The following is a 16,723-nucleotide window of genomic DNA, read 5'->3' as shown; positions in this document are numbered from 1 at the left end:
ACGTGCAGTGGGGTGATTGTTGTTTGGAATTATAACTGCAATTGAAAAATGTAAGTGTTGGTGTGGGAAGAAAACTAGAGTTACATAAATATCAGGATTTCTTTGTGCGGCTATTTTAAAATCCATTTTTTTCTGTTAGAATTTTTTTTTTCTATATTCGTTGAACAGTAATTTACTTGAACCAAATGTTTATGACAGGACCTTTTGTATTTACAGTTTTTGCAAATTAAAATATATTCGTATGTATTGTATTTTAAGAAGACATGGGGATGAAACGGTTGGTTTTAAATAAAACTACATTTTTTTTATGCTGTTATTTTTGCTCCACAGTCAAAGCTTTCGAAAAGAAAGTTCAAAGGTTCAAAAGACTCAGATGTGATGTGCATTTATGTCCTCTGATTCAGTTTGTAGACATCATTAGAGTTTTTCCACATGGTCTAGTGTTCAAGCCGACTAAAATACACAAAAATCATCTGAATCGAAGAATTGCAATTTAAATTGAATCAGCACTCAAACAAATCGTAAAAAAAATCGAATTGGGAAAGAAGCAAAACGTCCCAGCTCTAACAGCTGTCAGTGAATAACGAGAAAAGAGACAAAATGGACAAAATGCTCACTCAGTGAGTGAGAAGGCGAACTCTGAATCTGAATCTGAACGCTGACGGACAGAGGGTTGTTGAGTTCTTGTCATTCTCAGGTCTGTCAGTGTTTACAGTGGAAATACGTCGCTTTAGCATTTTCATTCCTGAAACGGTTTCCTCTTAAACTTGGCAGAATCTGGGAAACAATGTCAGTTTGACACAGAAAAAGGCAGAATGTGGTTATCATGTCGGGCCAGGAGTTGGCGCTGTTGGTTTTTGTATTGAAACCACATTCATGCGGAAAACACTCCCTTAATCACCGGTCGTAACTTCGCCACACTCCTCATGAACCTTTCCTCTCATGGCACATTTGCATTCTATATCCATCCATTACCGTTAACCTGTCATCACACGGATTCACCTGTGTTCGGATGCGCTCATGCAGACGCGGCGCCTCCTTCAGGATTCCTTTCATCCGTTGTGCCAGGGTGTGTGGCCGACGTGAAAAGGCCTGTTTGATGTCTCCAGCGCGTTATTTCTTTGTGATTCCAGACACCCCGGTCCGTGATCCCATTCTTCTGCCTTCAAACAGCTCTGCGCTGTGTATTCCCAACACAATTTATGGAAATTGAAATATCAAAGCCTTTTAATTCCCACCGCATCCCAGTGTAACAGGCGGGCTGTGTGTTTGTTGTTTTGGGGGGAAGCGACGCTCTGAAACCGCGCTCTTATTTTCAATATCGGTTCGTCATGCAAGGAAATTATGAGTTTCGCCGGCGGAGATGCACGCAACACTTCCAGCCGACGTGCAACGCGGGTTCATTTTTGGGCTCAGATGTGGAAGCGGATGCCTTATATCGAGCGGGCCGATACTGTCAGCTGAATGCGGGACGTCGTCTTCTGCCTCTCAGGGTTTCATCCACGCTACGACAGCCCAGAGGCAATCAGGCGTCACGCCGGCCTCCTGCCTGCTGTAAATCACTGCCCTCGCCCTCAGAGAGGTATGCAAATCACGGAGACAGACTGGCGGCCTCTGTGGAATGAGGCCTCTCTTTGGCTCAGTGTGAGTTTTTTTTTTTTTATAAAGTAAATCAGAAAGTGCTTGATTGGGCTGAATGGAGTCTCGAAGCGTTGAGCTGAAATTTCTGACACAGGATGGACAGGAGTGTGTGTGTCTGCTCAAGGCGAGACTCCTGTCGTAACGATTCCGTCTGGAGCTGTCAGCCTCTGTTAAACACCTGAGAAGCAGTAATATTTCTCTCGGACAGTTCGGGGTGTTATAAACCTCCCGCAGGCATGTATAATGCAAAACCCGGCGGCCCGGGAACGGCCTGCCTTATTCTCCTCATTTGATTGAGTCTGTCTGGAGGCGTGATGAATCGTTGCTGCTCTGCTTTTTGGGGAGAAATGGAAAACATTTGTCTTGTGGCACTTTACGTTGGTGCCTCTGGCCTGTCGCAGCCCCAGAGCCAAACGCAGTGTTTTCTTTTGGACCTGAGCGTTGTAAATTCCGACCGGTTTATAGGTAGGGTTAATGAGATTTGTCCTCGTTCTGGACTGCGCCGCTCCAGACTTCCTGTGTTCCTGTTGTTAATACGGTACAGCCGCAGTCTCAGGCTGTGATAATGTTTCTGCTGCCTACAGTCAGCAGATCAACTCCTATCAAGGCCGACCTCATTCAGAGGTGCATTTCCTCTTGTATCTGTTTTCATTTTTCATTTACTTTGATAGTTCCTGATGAACCCGGACTTGAGGTAAAAGCACTGACTGCTCACTGCCAACAGCTGGAATTCTGCTGCAGCAGATGAGCGTCACTGTGTGAGGACGAAGGGAAGTTATTCTGTTAAAGGCTTGGTGGGGTGGAGGGATTTATGGCAAAGCCAGACCAGCAGAGACCAGCAGAGACCAGCAGAGACCAGCAGAGACCAGCAGAGACCAGCAGGGACCAGCAGGGACCAGCAGGGACCAGCAGAGACCAGCAGAGACCAGCAGGGACCAGCAGGGACCAGCAGAGACCAGCAGGGACCAGCAGGGACCAGCAGAGACCAGCAGAGACCAGCAGGGACCAGCAGAGACCAGCAGAGACCAGCAGAGACCAGCAGGGACCAGCAGAGACCAGCAGGGACCAGCAGCGACCAGCAGAGACCAGCAGAGACCAGCAGGGACCAGCAGGGACCAGCAGAGACCAGCAGAGACCAGCAGGGACCACCAGGGACCAGCAGAGACCAGCAGAGACCAGCAGAGACCAGCAGGGACCAGCAGGAACCAGCAGGGACCAGCAGAGACCAGCAGAGACCAGCAGGGACCAGCAGGGACCAGCAGGGACCAGCAGGGTCCAGCAGAGACCAGCAGGGACCAGCAGGGACCAGCAGGGACCAGCAGAGACCAGCAGGGACCAGCAGGGACCAGCAGGGACCAGCGGCGTCACTGGGAGCTCATGTTGTTCTGGTCGTCATTAGAGCTGCATGGTTTTAACTGTGAGCATCACACAATGGTCCAATTTAACCCTTAATTTCATCAATCAGCACGTTACCTCCAATATTAGAGGCCTTGAACGCGTTTTCTTCGTAACTGTTCCCACTTTAAGTTCCACTTGATATTCTGACGTCCTCCGCTGAGAATCGCTCTAAAAGGAACACGAGTTCAAGCTCTTTTTTAATGAAAACTGTTTGTGCAGGAACATCTTAGGTTTAATTAATGAAGTGATTACTGTTTAATGTTGGGTAAAGTCTTCAGAAATGTTAGGAGAACTTTAGAAGTTCCGAAGGTGCTGATTCAGATTACAGGAACTCTGCATGCGGCCTTTCTCGACCCTGTTGTGAAGTGAGGAGTTAACCAACATTTAACATTTCCATCTTTTCCCGTTTGAATAACAAGCTCCTCATGAAAATGCTTTTCCTCTCCTAGAAATGAGTTTTTTTTCTGTCAAATTAAAAAAATTAAAAAAATTTTGGCTGATTTCGAGCTTCTGTGGTCTAAACTGTGGATGTCAGCATCTGCACCGTTCAGTGGAGCTGTTGAAGTATTTCTTATGCTGTGATTTACTGAGCAGTGTGTTCCGCTGCTCCGTGACCTTACAGCAGATGCAGGATTCACACCGGGTCTCTCACACACACCGCTCACACTCCAGCCCGTGTGCTTAGTATTGATTTGTGTTTTAGAGGTTAAGCACTTCTCCAAACTGGAAATTCACTCGTGACAGGAGAAGAAGAATCGATTTGCACTTAAAAAGCTCAGATTTCTGAGATTCCTGCTCCTCAGTGTGAAGCGAGTCCTCCAGAGGAACATCTGGATTTAATCCCTTCTCCCCGTGCAGCCTGCTTGAGATAATCAGTTCATTTTCATCCAGAAGGACTTGAGTCCCACTGAGATACCCGGGAGGTTGATGTAATAATTAATGCTGATTAATTAATGGCGTTCGGAGCATTTTATTGAACGTCAGAGTGAAGTTCACACCCCGGTGCTGTAATTTAACGGCGGCCGTGTCACCGGCTCCAGGCCTGCTTTTCTTTTTCTAAATAACCCTCTTTATTTTTTACACACTCATGCATTAAAATCGGAGGATTTTCCGAGTAGATTTTGTATTTTATCGGGCTGCCAGAATTATTAGGATTATAAAAGTGCGCTCTGTGCGCTCTGTGCACGCCTGGATGAAATGTGGCTGCAGTGAAGCTGAAGCTGGAGCATGAATCACAGCAGAGGAGAAGAGGCTGGAGCGTTTCACCAACACAGATGGAAAATCCACACATTTACCACGAGATGCGTGTGAATCATGAGAGGAGCTTTAACGCACGGCGTCAGCCGCAGACACGCCGAGCCGTATTAAAAGAACATGCTCTGATTCACTTTTGCCTCTGCAGCAGCAGTAGGTTAAATGCCTTGCTCAGGAGCTCCCCGGCGGTCCGCTTTCCAATCACACGCTCCCGTGTCGGGCATGCAGTTATCCGGCCGGCGTTCCCCGCGGAGCCCGGCCAATCTGTGCACTGGAAGGTGTGATGGAGTGATGGAGTGATGGAGGGATGGAGGGATGGAGGGATGGAGTGATGGAGTGATGGAGGGATGGAGTGATGGAGTGATGGAGGGATGGAGGGATGGAGGGATGGACCGGGCCGACGGGAGCCGTGATGGACGAGCTGCTGACAGCTGAAGGCTGCGGCCGCCGATGAGTGTTTCAACCAGCCGGCGAGCGGAGAACTACCTGCTCAGGTCCAGAGATCAGTCCTCAGCGTCTGATTGAATCCCTGAAGGAGAGGAGAAAGCCTGACTGGAGTGATTTACCCGGAGGATAGAAGGAAAATCAGCACGATTGTTGTTTCCTCTCGGAGCAGCCGGTCTTGTTTTGGGGCGACAATGGCCGCCGCGACTGTAGCTGCAGTGAAATTTACCTGGATTGTCGTGTTTGCACATCAAAACTCTCTTATTTGTTGCTTAATCGTACAAAATCTTCCACATTTGCCAGCAGAATGCAGGAAAAATGCAATTTGCATTCGTCTGTGTTGAGCTTCGCTCCCCCTCCTCCTCCTCCTCCTCTAACTTTGCCCTGCGTTCATTCAACTAAGTGAATTTAATCTCATCAAAACAAACCAAGCATATTAGCTCCCATTAAGCAAATCTCCTGCTTTCTTCCTCTCCTGGCAGAGCATCGCTAACAGCTCCTATTGAAGATTCATGACCGATTCCTTTGCTTCATAAGATACATTTAAGAATTACAGTAAAGTGCGCAGCACAGCGTCCTTTCTTTCCTGTGCTGTCGCAGCTGTAACCTCGCAGGTCTCTTATTTAATTAACTTAATCTCTGTTAGCTCTGGACGCTGTGACATCAATCACCAGGACTGAAAGAAAATTATAGAAGCCTGTAAATCCTGATGAATATATTCATTTTTATTAATCATTACAAAGTGCATTTCACTTAATGCTCCTGCCTCACAAGTCTCCTGCCAAAACATCACTTTAATGATATTACACACATAAAGTATGCCGCAAACTGTAACATTGTGAGATCAGAAATGAGCAGTTTGAGATGTTGTATGTATTGCTTGAGGATTATGAAAAAGAATTGGATAATGAAGTAGTGGAACAAGAGATATTTTATGAGTAGTTTGTCTGTATCCATGTGTTTTATTGTATTTTCAAAAGTTAAATGTTGTTTTTCTGTTTTCAAGAACTTGAAAATTAATACCTCAGCACTTTTCTGTCTATGAAGTCAAACTTGAATTGAAAGTGTTGGAAAGTAACGCTGGAGACGTAATAACCTGACGAACACAGGACTGTGCAGCTTCAGATGACTGTTTAAAACCCATTCATGCAAACATGTTTTCAAGTGTAAACACCAAACACTCATTTCATTCTGGATGTTTATTTACGGGACAGTGGGAACTCCTGAAAACCTCCTGACTCTGTTGTGCATGTGCGCCGTGGTGGCAGTAAACAGTTCTTCACATGCAGGAGTTAGTCAGCAATAACAATGTTTTCCTCCGGAGTGTCGTGACTCTGGGTCCAGATCCTCCTGGACTTGGTAGTTTTATAGTTACAGTCTCTGTAATAGTAATCCAGCTTCACTGTTTATACGACTGTCCGCGTTCTCGCCATCGTTAATGTTTATAGCGTTGTTGTTCTCTGCATGTGTGCGAGTTGTTTCATTTCAAAACAGCCAACAGCACCCTCTAGTGGCCCCACATGAAAACTACATTGTCTGTTAGCGTGTAATCAGACATCTTTTTTAAAGCATTACCGAAAACGTGAAGTTTGTCTGAAACAGAAACACAAAAGAAATCTATTTCCACTTCAGTCACTGTTGTATAAACGGGCCTATTTTGTTGATTGGAACAGATGAAAACATCTGGAAGAAGCTGCCTCGGACAGACTGGTAGCATGAGCTGCATTGCTATTTCTTTAAATACTTTCCAACTTACTCAGTTTTAGTTGAAAAGTGCAACACCCAACAAAATGTGCACAATACTAAGAAAGCGTAACAGAGAATGTAGTTACTAACTGTAATCAATTACAAACGTCAGTGATGTGCAGTTATCCCAGTGAAACATGTTCATATTAAAGGAAATTCCACCAATCTGGGAGGATATAGTGCTCCACAGGGGCTCCTGAAAGACCGCCACGCTCATGCTGGATTAAAGGTGCTGTAGGCAGGATTCAGCATCTCCGCCATCTTGCTTAGGGTTACCTAAGTAAGATGGCGATTTGACCCATCAAAGATGGCGATTTGAAACCCACCACAGCCAATCCTGTCCTGTTTTCTCTGACATCACGCCCTTACGCAAGTTAAGCCCCTCCCACAAGAACGTACGACGAACGCCCCTCGACCAATCACGGTTAGAGCCTCATGGGCTCTTCTGATTGGTCAAAGATACCTGGAGCTGTCGAGATTCCTTTTCAGCTCAGAACAGAGACAGATGGAAACGCTGCGCCCTCGTGGTAGTGCAGTGATGCTACACTCCTAAAGGATTATCAATGGATACTCTAACATTTAATCCAAAGAAAACACAGAAAAATTAGCACTGACTAGCAAAATCCTGCCTACAGCACCTTTAACTCAGGAATTAACAGGCTTGCCCTGAATTACGTCTTGCTTATTCATGTGGTTTCTGTGTGATTGTGGGCGCTGCCGCTCTGACCCTGACCCCCGTGAGGAGAGCTGACGGGCTTCAGGGACGGATCAGGACGGGTTCTAACCGCCGTCTCTCCCTCCTCAGCCGCTGAAGCTGCACTGCGACCTGTGCAGCATCGTGTCCAGCTCCGGACAGATGCTGGGCCAGGCCATCGGCGCCGAGATCGACAGCTACCCGTGCGTCATGCGCATGAACAACGCGCCCACGCTGGGGTTCGAGGAGGACGTGGGCCGCCGGACCACCCTGAGGGTGGTGTCCCACACCAGCGTGCCCCAGCTGGTGCAGAAGTCCGAGCACTTCTTCGGCGAGAACAACGACACCATCTACGTGGTGTGGGGGCCGCTGCGCAACATGAGGAAGGACGGCAAGGGCGTGGTCTACAACATGCTGCTGAAGGTGCTGGAGAAATACCCCAGCGCGCGCATCTACATCCACACGGACGAGCGCATGAACTACTGCGACATGGTCTTCAAGAAGGAGACGGGGAAGGACAGGTGGGTCCCTGCTTCACTCTGCCACTCTGGCGTTTTCATTTAAAGACGTCCCCGCCCGGCTGCTCCTTTTCCCACAGAGTTTTACAGGTTAATGACTGAGAACGAGGAGACGGGTCCGCCATTGTTTCGGATGAACCTCATTTCACGTGCTGGTCTCTGCTTATTTCCGCAGAGCTGTAAATTCCTGCTTTTCCCGCCATGTCATCAAGACCTCTCTTAACTTCTTAAGAGGATTAGCATGTTGGGTAATAGGCGTAGCATCCGTCCCTTTGCAGCGCCATTGTCTCGCTCCCATTCAGCGCGGCAGGTTTAACATTGAATTCCATGTCGAGCGTCCATGTTCGGCTTGGCTCAGCTGTTCCCAAGTCCCCCCAAGCGCCGATAGAGGCGTGGGATTAGGGACGGATGCTCAGGGAGAAGAATCTCATTACAGGACATAAAGCTGCGGGGCGAGACGCGGCGCTCCCGTCATTACCGCTCGGTGAAAGGCTCTAATGAATATCTGAGCGGCTCGTCCGTATGTTTGCTCCTGCACCGGTCCGTCCGTCGCTCTCTGTGTTTTGGTTGCACATATTCCGGGCAGCGAGAGGTAACGTGTGTCCATGGAAACGGCTTTAGAAAGAAGGCAGCAACACAACGTATTGAAATGCAGAAACGGCTCTCATTCCGCTGCACGGACACTTTCTGATTGTCTGCTGCTCATTTAGTCAAACTACAGATCCATCCAGACTGCTGCAGCCGGCCGGTAGATGAGCCTCCACAGCTTTGACTCGCTCACTGAATCAAGGGGGAATGCGACTCCGCCGCCGGTTGATTTGACAGTCGACCACGGAACCGTCTGTGGGAAAGTGGCTCAGACGGCTTGTCGGGAAGCTCGGTCATTTCTGGACGTAGCCGAGGAAATCACACCGCGGGGGGATCGGAATGGTGGAGGTCACGGCGCTCCAAACGGGGGCGACTGCGCAGACCGCCACGGTCATGCTGAGTCAGCTCAGAATCCGGCCACCAAGGAAGGAGGACCAGGACCACAGGGGACGAAGAAAACATTCAAACCACCCAGCAGGATCAGATCATAGCGTTCTTATATAAATTTATCAAATAACCTTAATTTCTCAACCATCATAACCATAAAATTGAAACATTCCATCAGCTAAATCATTTAAAAATCAAGTACTTTAACGTTTTGAACGAATGTTCCTGCTTTGTCACAAGATTCTGTTCAAACTGAATTTAAACCACTCACATCTTACAGAGACATTAACAATGTTCCTCCAAACAGTTTTTAAATTCCAGTGAGAAAGTCTTTAAAACAACAGCATGCAGCCTTCTTTTAGTGTGTTCTCCAGCATGTAAACAAACCACCACACCTGGCAGGAGTTGTGGGTTTGGGATGGAGCAGTGTCTGCTGCTGCAGTGTGTTTCTCAGAGGGAATGGAGGTGTTGTTCTTAGCAGGAGGGAAATGAAACAATATGCCAGCTCCGACAACACCTCGCTCACTCAAGGCTTCAGGGGGAAAAAAAGAAACCTAAACAATGAGTGTTTTATCAGAATATACAGAGGCGAAATGAGTTTTCATCCAATTATTGATTCCATCAACTCACAATGCAGGAATGAACTCAGCTCTCTGATTTCAGTAAAAAAAGAACTAAAACGTTTAGCTTTGGACGTGTGACCTGACCGGGCTCCATCCTCCTGTATTCTGGATTCATCCTGTCATCGTCTCCTCTGACCTGACGGCTGATAATTACACTGTCGAAGCAGTGGAAATGAAAGGCTGAAGCCTCTGGCCGTGGACGCGGCTGACAGCCGCTTAAACATATGATTCATGTAGCTGCGCGCTGCGGCGGCGGGTTGCAGCCTCCGGTGTTATCGGCGGAGCCTCCTGAGCCGCGGCGGCCGGCTGTCGGAGCGTATCGCCGCGGCGGCCCTGTTAACGGCGGCAGATAACAGACCTTACAGCGACACGGCACTTAAATCACACTGTCACGTTACAGTGCTGCCACCCGGGCCCAACTGACCCCGATCCCCACTCCCCAGCCTGCTGCTGTGTGTGTAGATGGAGATATGGGTGTGTGTGTGTGTGTGTGTGTGTGTGTGTGTGTGTGTGTGTGTGTTCTCGCTGGTCTGACACCTTCCCTCTGTTTCCGATAGTGTGAGTAATGTTATTTGTCCCTAATCTTCAGAAGCAGTCGTCTTCAGATGTAGGTCAGTGTTTCCTGGAGTTCTTTGTTCGGCGAGGGTTTCTTTTTTCTCAAATGTCTCACAGTTAAATTATTTTCCTCACTAATCTTACAGTTCTTTTTTTTTTTTCATATTGTATTATATTAAGTCAAGGATTGGCACAGCAGCTGGTCTGCAGCTTCCTCTGATAAGCATAAAGCATGAGTAGAGCGTCAGTCCACTTCAGGCCGCTTTCTCTTCACTGGCTGCTCAAGAAACATTCAATAGAAATTTATTAGAATGAAAATAAAAGGTGAATGCATCTGTGAATGGACCCAGATTGGTTCAGCAGAATCATTACAATTTTTGCTCCCATTATTACATTTTTTATTACAATGACTGAATACTGCTCCTTAATGTAATAATAACATGTCAGATCAGTGGTAAAATGTTATATTTTGGCCAGTATTTGGCTCTGAACAGGACTGAGTTTAGGTTTACTCTGTTCAAAACGAGGGTAAGGAAGTGAGAAACCACGTTAGAGCAGCGCAGACGTTGACAGTAAAGACCATCAGGAATGTGTTTAATGAGTGAAAAAACAGCTGTTACTTTGGTGGCGGCGACAGAAAAATATAAAAGACTATCAAAGTGAAATGTGGTTAAATTTGTGAGTTTGCGAGCAGAGATATGCTCGGTTATTTAAAGATGGTCACACTGAGCTTGTGAAACATTCTGAGCCTGTTCAGTTCTGCACATAACAATAAAAAAACACTAACTTTTATATGGTTTTCTATTTTTATATGGAGCCAGTCCTTTGTTTTAACACCCAGTTAAATGTGGAATTCATTGCTTTTGCTTTTTTTTTTAAATGTATTCTTTCTTTTTAACTTTTCTCAGAGTTGCACCAAGCAGGTATTGTTTGAACGGCGTTGAATCAGAGCTCCCTTTGTTTCACACTGCAGATACTGACGCAGTGACGCTTTCTCAAACAGTAAATGGACCGGTGTGTCTGCTGCAGCGCTGCAGATGGACTTCAGTCACTGTGTGCCGCTACTCGTTAAAGCATTAGTCAACAGCAAGGCTCACGGTCAAAACTCCACAGCTAACCTTTCACTTCAAGAAAACCCCGGTGATATTCATTCACGCCTCATTTACTCCTTTTGCCAGTTTACCTTTCAATTACCCTACAATGCAGACATGAAATTAGTAGTGCTGTCAGTTTTAATCGCATTGATCGCAATTTAATTGCATTGATCGCAATTAATCGTGATTAATTCATGGAGAACTGTCAACAATTAACTTTTTTTAAAGTTGAGATTAATTGCAATGAAGAATCTAATCCTCATAAATCAGTCCCAATGTCAGGAAAAAACACTATTATCCTCTAGTTCTTTTCTTTGACCCAATTGGCAGACCTCAATGGATTAATCGCGATTAAAATTGACAGCACTAGAAATTAGAGTCCTCGTTTTAATGCGTAGTGGCTCAAAATAAACTCCATAAGTCACTTTACCATCAGTTTACAGCTCGCTGAAGGATTTTGCCCTGACTTCTTGAAAGCTGTGCTGCTGCTGTGGTTGGCAGATGATCAGAACGGACCAGATCTGAATCCTGAAAGCTATAATTGCAGGAAAATATCAAAGTGAGTGGAAACACACAGGAAACCACAGGTTTGACACCAAACAAGCCAAACCGCAGATGTCATCTTCAGAAGGTTCCCGGTTAGATAACAGAATCCAGAAATGAGTGTTTCATCCGTGATTCATCATCAGAAGTGAGTCATCAGAATCACAGATGCCCCCCCCCCCCCCCCCCCCCCCTCTCTCTCTCTCTCTCTCTCTCTCTCTCTCTCTCTCTCTCTCGGCCCTCCAAATGCGTGTTGGATTTTATTTTAATCTGTTTTTATTAGCGTGAATGTCACGGCGGTGCAATCGGGCTTCATCCTCAGTGGCCGTCCCCTCCCAGCCGGCGCTCACTCGTCCCGAAGCAGCTTCAGATGAGACGCCATCCAGCTCCGCAGAGATCCTGCTCGGGATTGTCGATGTGAACGGCTCTTAAAATGATTTTGTGGTCGTGCTGAGGATGTGCTGCTGTAAGGGAAGTGTGAACTGACCGACAGGGAGTGTTTCCAGCTCCCCTGTGTCCAAACACACACTGAACTGTACTTCATCGCCATGGCGGACTGTCTTTGACTGTCTTCGCCAAATGTGTTTCATCAGCTGTCTGAAGGAAGATGCTCTGCGATATGGACGCTGGTGATAGGGAGAAGTGTTAATGACACAGCTGGGAGGGAAACATGCAAACCGCAGCAGACGCTCTTATTGAGGCGGGCTAACGTTCGTTCAAGGTGGCCGACGCAGATACAGGCTGAAGGTTTAATGCTGCTTTCAGGACTCGAACGTTTCCTCCTTTAATCATGAGAAGTTATTAAAGCGGTAGAGGTTAATGCTGAAGCGACGCTCAGTAAGCAGGACGGGGAGGAGTATCGCTAACCGCTTCAGAAAAGCAGCGCATGGAAACTCTCACACGTTTCAGCAAGACACTTCTAAATGGTTTACAGTGGCAGACATGCAGGAGCAAAGGCAACAAGAAAGATGAATAAAAACAGGCAGGCGAAGATAAACACATCCCAGATGTTTTAAAAAGATAAGAGCAGCAGAGGTGAAGATGCCGTGCAGCATTCAAATGAATGTTTTGAGAAAGCGAGCAGCAACAGGACAAGAAGTGAGTCGGAGGGTTTCAGGGACTTTGTTTCAAATATTCCGGACATTAAAACTGAAATGTCTTCCTTCCACTTCAGCAGGTCCGGAATCACTTTACAGCGTTGATCACATTCATCCAAACACCAGCTCCTACTGCGGCGGCAGCACAGCTCCCACTCCACTGTCTTGCTCAAAGGGCTAGGCGAGGGATTTGAACCAGCAAGCTTTATTTTTGAACTGTTTTCATATAGCTTCATGTCAGTTCCGCTGATGGAGAGGGTGAAGCTGCGGCTGGCTTTAGGCCAGAGCCTGATAACAGTGAGGGTGTGGTGATTCCTCATGGCTGCGATGCGTCTGCTTCACTTTGTTGTGCTTTAATACAGAAACCAGCTCCGCCCCAGAGAACGTCTCAGAAAGAGGCTGAACCTGCCCGACCCTGAACCCTTTCAGGCCAGAGCGAAGGAACGACGAAGAGACCCCGACTCGCTGAGCGCTGTTGATGCGATCTGCGTGTCGGTGTCGTTGAGAGCGGCGGCCGGCTCGGTGTCAGACGACTCCGCGGCGCCGCTCGCTGTTCACAGGCGGCGGCGTACGTGACTGTATCTGTAGTTGGTTTGCGTTGTGATGTCGGGAAGAGAAACGGCGGCCCGTGGAATCGCTGCCGCCGCCTCCTGCGGGAGATTGAAACGGTGTTTGCCGCGTTGCTACATAACTGCGATTTCACGCTTATCGCAGCGAGCCGTTTAAAGAGAAGAGGGGAGCGGGAGGAGCCACTGTTGTTCCTCTCCCCGCATAAAACTCTGATTCCCCTTCGCAAAAATGAGCGGCGAGCTCGTCGAGCGCCGTCCAGGCTGAGAGTCTGTCACTGAGCGAGCATGTAATCACATTACATTTCTGTGTTGAAAGCCTATAATTGCTGTGAAATTATCTTATTAAATGAAGCCCGTGGAAACCCCGAGACACGATTCGCCCGGCGTTCCGGGTCGGCGGCGGTCAAGTCAGACGCACAGGAAATGCCACCAGGCCGCCTGCTGTCAAAGGGAAGAAGGGATCAGCGCCGCGGCGTCCTCCGAGCCCCGTGACCCCGATTGAGAGAGAAATGAGGCGTTTGTTGGACGGAGAAAAGCAAACTGTCAGCCGAGCGCAGCCGCGGCTGAAGACCATTTGCATTTATGTCCGACTGACGCCAGAAAAACTATTAGTTGGAAGAAGAAATTCAGCCGTGAATGAATTTCCCCTTGGATCGTCAAAAAGGCAGAAAAAAAATAGGTTGTAATTGTTTCTGGATGCTTCGTCCATTTTGAAAGAAGACTTTTTGCTTTAAATTTGTCAGTTTTAAAAGCAGCAATCTTCAGTTTATGTCCCTTCAGCCGTAGTTTGATTCTAGAGTCTCGCGGGTCTCCAGGAACGACCGCGTCCTCTCAAACGGTGTGCATGTGAGGATGAAGGAATTAATGTTGTTGTAAGTTCTGAGTGTGCGCTCAATCGTTAGTTTCGATTGAGACAAGGATCCAACAGATGGATTTTCAGTTTTTGAATGATGAACCTTCACGTGTGAGTACTGCATTCACTGTGACACGTTCTTATAAACGGTTCGACTCATAATGGTAACAACATTTAACGACTGAAAATCCACTCATTTTGTCTGATTTTTAGATTTATTCACTGGTTGACCACCAGGGCAGTGCAGCTCGGGGGAATGTGATGCAGAAGGTCGATGGTCCTCTCAATCGTTTCATAGCTTTTCGTCTCAGGGTCATGTTGTAGATTTGCTTCTGTCCACAGTCCCGTCTTTTCCTGAAGAGATATGTCGTTTATGCTGCATGATCTGAAACTCTGCCCCTACAGGCCATCAGTGGTGTTGCTCCAGATTACACACAATGAATGCAGGAGGAGGAAGGATTTTTATACAAAGGATTCACCGTTTTTATTCTGAATGGGGAATTGTGAGGCCATGTGTCGGAGTGAACCCTGCAACACATCGCAGCGGTCATAAAACCCTTCCACCTTCACACTCCGTCCCAGCGGCCTTCACTCTGCAGATTAACACGACGTAAACATGCTAATTGTCCGGGAATAGGTTCCTATTCAGTTATTAGATTAAATGTGGGCAGGCGTGAACCCCACAGTGGAGGCACATTTCCCGTGAACTGTTCCAGGATGCATTTTCACTTTCCGATCGTTTCTAAAGGCTGCTTTGTGCGGCGTGGCGTCAGGGCTCTGAGCTCCCAAGGTCTCCCACTGCAGAATCAGAAAAATCATTATTTCAAGGACCTTGGCTTTGTCCAGCAGTGCACGGTCATGTTGACAGAACTCCCCACATGCTTTTGTGTCCACGCTTTGTGTCTGTTTTGTTCCTTTCTTCTCCAGTTTTATTTTAATTGGATTTTTTTGTACCGTGCTGCGATATTGGCACATGAGCTCTGCTTTTATGTCACAACACTCGGGTCACAGAAGCTCCTTCGCCTTTGGAATGAAGCAGATGCATGTCTGGCTGGCGTGAGTCGGTCATCGTGGGAGCTGGGTAGTAACGCAGCCTGCAGCCACAGGAGCTGCTCTGCTTTGCGGCTCGCTCGGCCCAGATCTCCCACGTACCTGCTCCAGCAGTCACATGGCGAGCAGCCTCGTCTGAAAGGCCTTGTTAGATCTAATGCCTGTGTGGCTTCTGAAAGCAACACACTAAAAAAGACAGAATGCCCTCATTATTCCGTGTTTTAGTGTGTCATTATGCATTACGGATGTGTCTGCGCTCCATCGTCCCCCAGCAGCGTCTCGCATATTTACTGTACGGTTTTCACAAGACTGTTACTTTGGCCTTTGAAGGGTTATATTCTCCATATTCAACCATAAGGTAAAATGAAACTTTATTTGCCCGATTGAGAAATATAGCTCATGCAGCAAAAGATAAAATACAATTGAGCAGGAAGAAAACGCGGAGTACTAAAAACAGTGGAGCCATCAGGAGTAAGATCGCAGACGGGATTGAGATAAATAGAAGGATGCCGTTAAAGGCACTTACGGTTATTGTTCTTGGTTTGGCTTTTTGTTTTACTGTGATTTGAGGCGGTCCAACATTTTTTCTGCATTGTCATTAAAAGGCCAGTATCCACACCGTGTAATAGAAGAATAAATGCAAAATGAACGCAATAAATCACCTGCCTCGTGGCTCCTGGGAGAACAATATATAAAACCCACGAACATCAGTGTTCATTTTCAGCAGTGCTAATGGTCTGCAAATATCTCCAGCCTCACATTAATCAGCTTTGCAGATGAGTGTCGGAACACAGCGGGAAGCGCGGCGAGCTTATCTGAATGGCTGCCGCTCGCTCCCCTCGGCTCGTTTCCGCAGCGCCGCCGTCAAGGTGACAGCCTCGGCAGCGCTACAGTCAGGCGTTGAGAGCGTTTCTCAGGAACACCGCTGTACATTTTTACCACTTGCCCTCCTCCTCCTCCTCCTCCTCCTCCTCCTCCTCCGCCCCGTCTTCCTCTCCCGAGCCATTGTTTGACATTTTAACTGCGGCAGCTGCTGAATTCTAAGTTGCTCCGCGGATCGGACGGCTTTGCCTCTTTCTCCTCCAACACCATGTGACTCAATGCTCTGAATTACATTACATTCTGAATTACAATCGAATAATCTGCAAAACAAGCCCAAACCTTTGGACGAGGACGTGTCGTCCATCGGATGTCCTGAGCAAGAGGACGCAGCGCGCCGTGCAGATTAATGCATCCTGTCTGACGGGTTTGGCTCCAAATGGGACGTGAACTCCTGACTTCAGATTATAGTTGTACAACACTGTGTGAAAGGAGAGGCAGCCACCTCTTGGCAGCGGCATTAAAATCTGCTTGTAAACTTGTCAAAGCCTCATCTCTCTAAACAGAGCCGTGCCTGTTCTTCTGGGAGTTCCTCACCCCGGCGACAAATAATAATTCAGTGCTTTTCTTTGCCTGACAAACAGCAGCTTTCAGGCCTGCTTTCAATCAGTTGGAGTGCACCGCGTTTTGCATGTGGATTTCTAAACATACTGACTCACAAATCATGGCAACAGCAGCAGCTTCGTCTGCGGCTCGCAGCTCAAAAGACCCTTCAGACGCTAAAATACATCCCGGTCCAACCAATAGCACGTTATACTCTGCAAGAACAAGGCCGGCTTCGACTCTGTTC

General features: G+C 47.4%; 1 protein-coding gene across 1 annotated transcript in view; it reads left to right on the top strand.

The window, feature by feature from the left end:
- Window positions 1-16,723, top strand: part of st6galnac3 (ST6 (alpha-N-acetyl-neuraminyl-2,3-beta-galactosyl-1,3)-N-acetylgalactosaminide alpha-2,6-sialyltransferase 3) — a 63,792-nt gene that overhangs the window by 23,542 nt on the left and 23,527 nt on the right. Inside the window, exon 3 of the mRNA XM_030115477.1 lies at window positions 7,289-7,698. Coding sequence (XP_029971337.1) covers window positions 7,289-7,698 — 410 coding nt within the window. The remainder of the gene's footprint in view (window positions 1-7,288; window positions 7,699-16,723) is intronic.

The sequence above is a fragment of the Salarias fasciatus genome, chromosome 18 (genome assembly GCF_902148845.1).
Source record: "Salarias fasciatus chromosome 18, fSalaFa1.1, whole genome shotgun sequence".
NCBI classification, from domain to species: domain Eukaryota; kingdom Metazoa; phylum Chordata; class Actinopteri; order Blenniiformes; family Blenniidae; genus Salarias; species Salarias fasciatus.
Note: the sequence above shows the minus strand (reverse complement) of the source record. Positions and strands in the feature narration are given on the sequence as shown.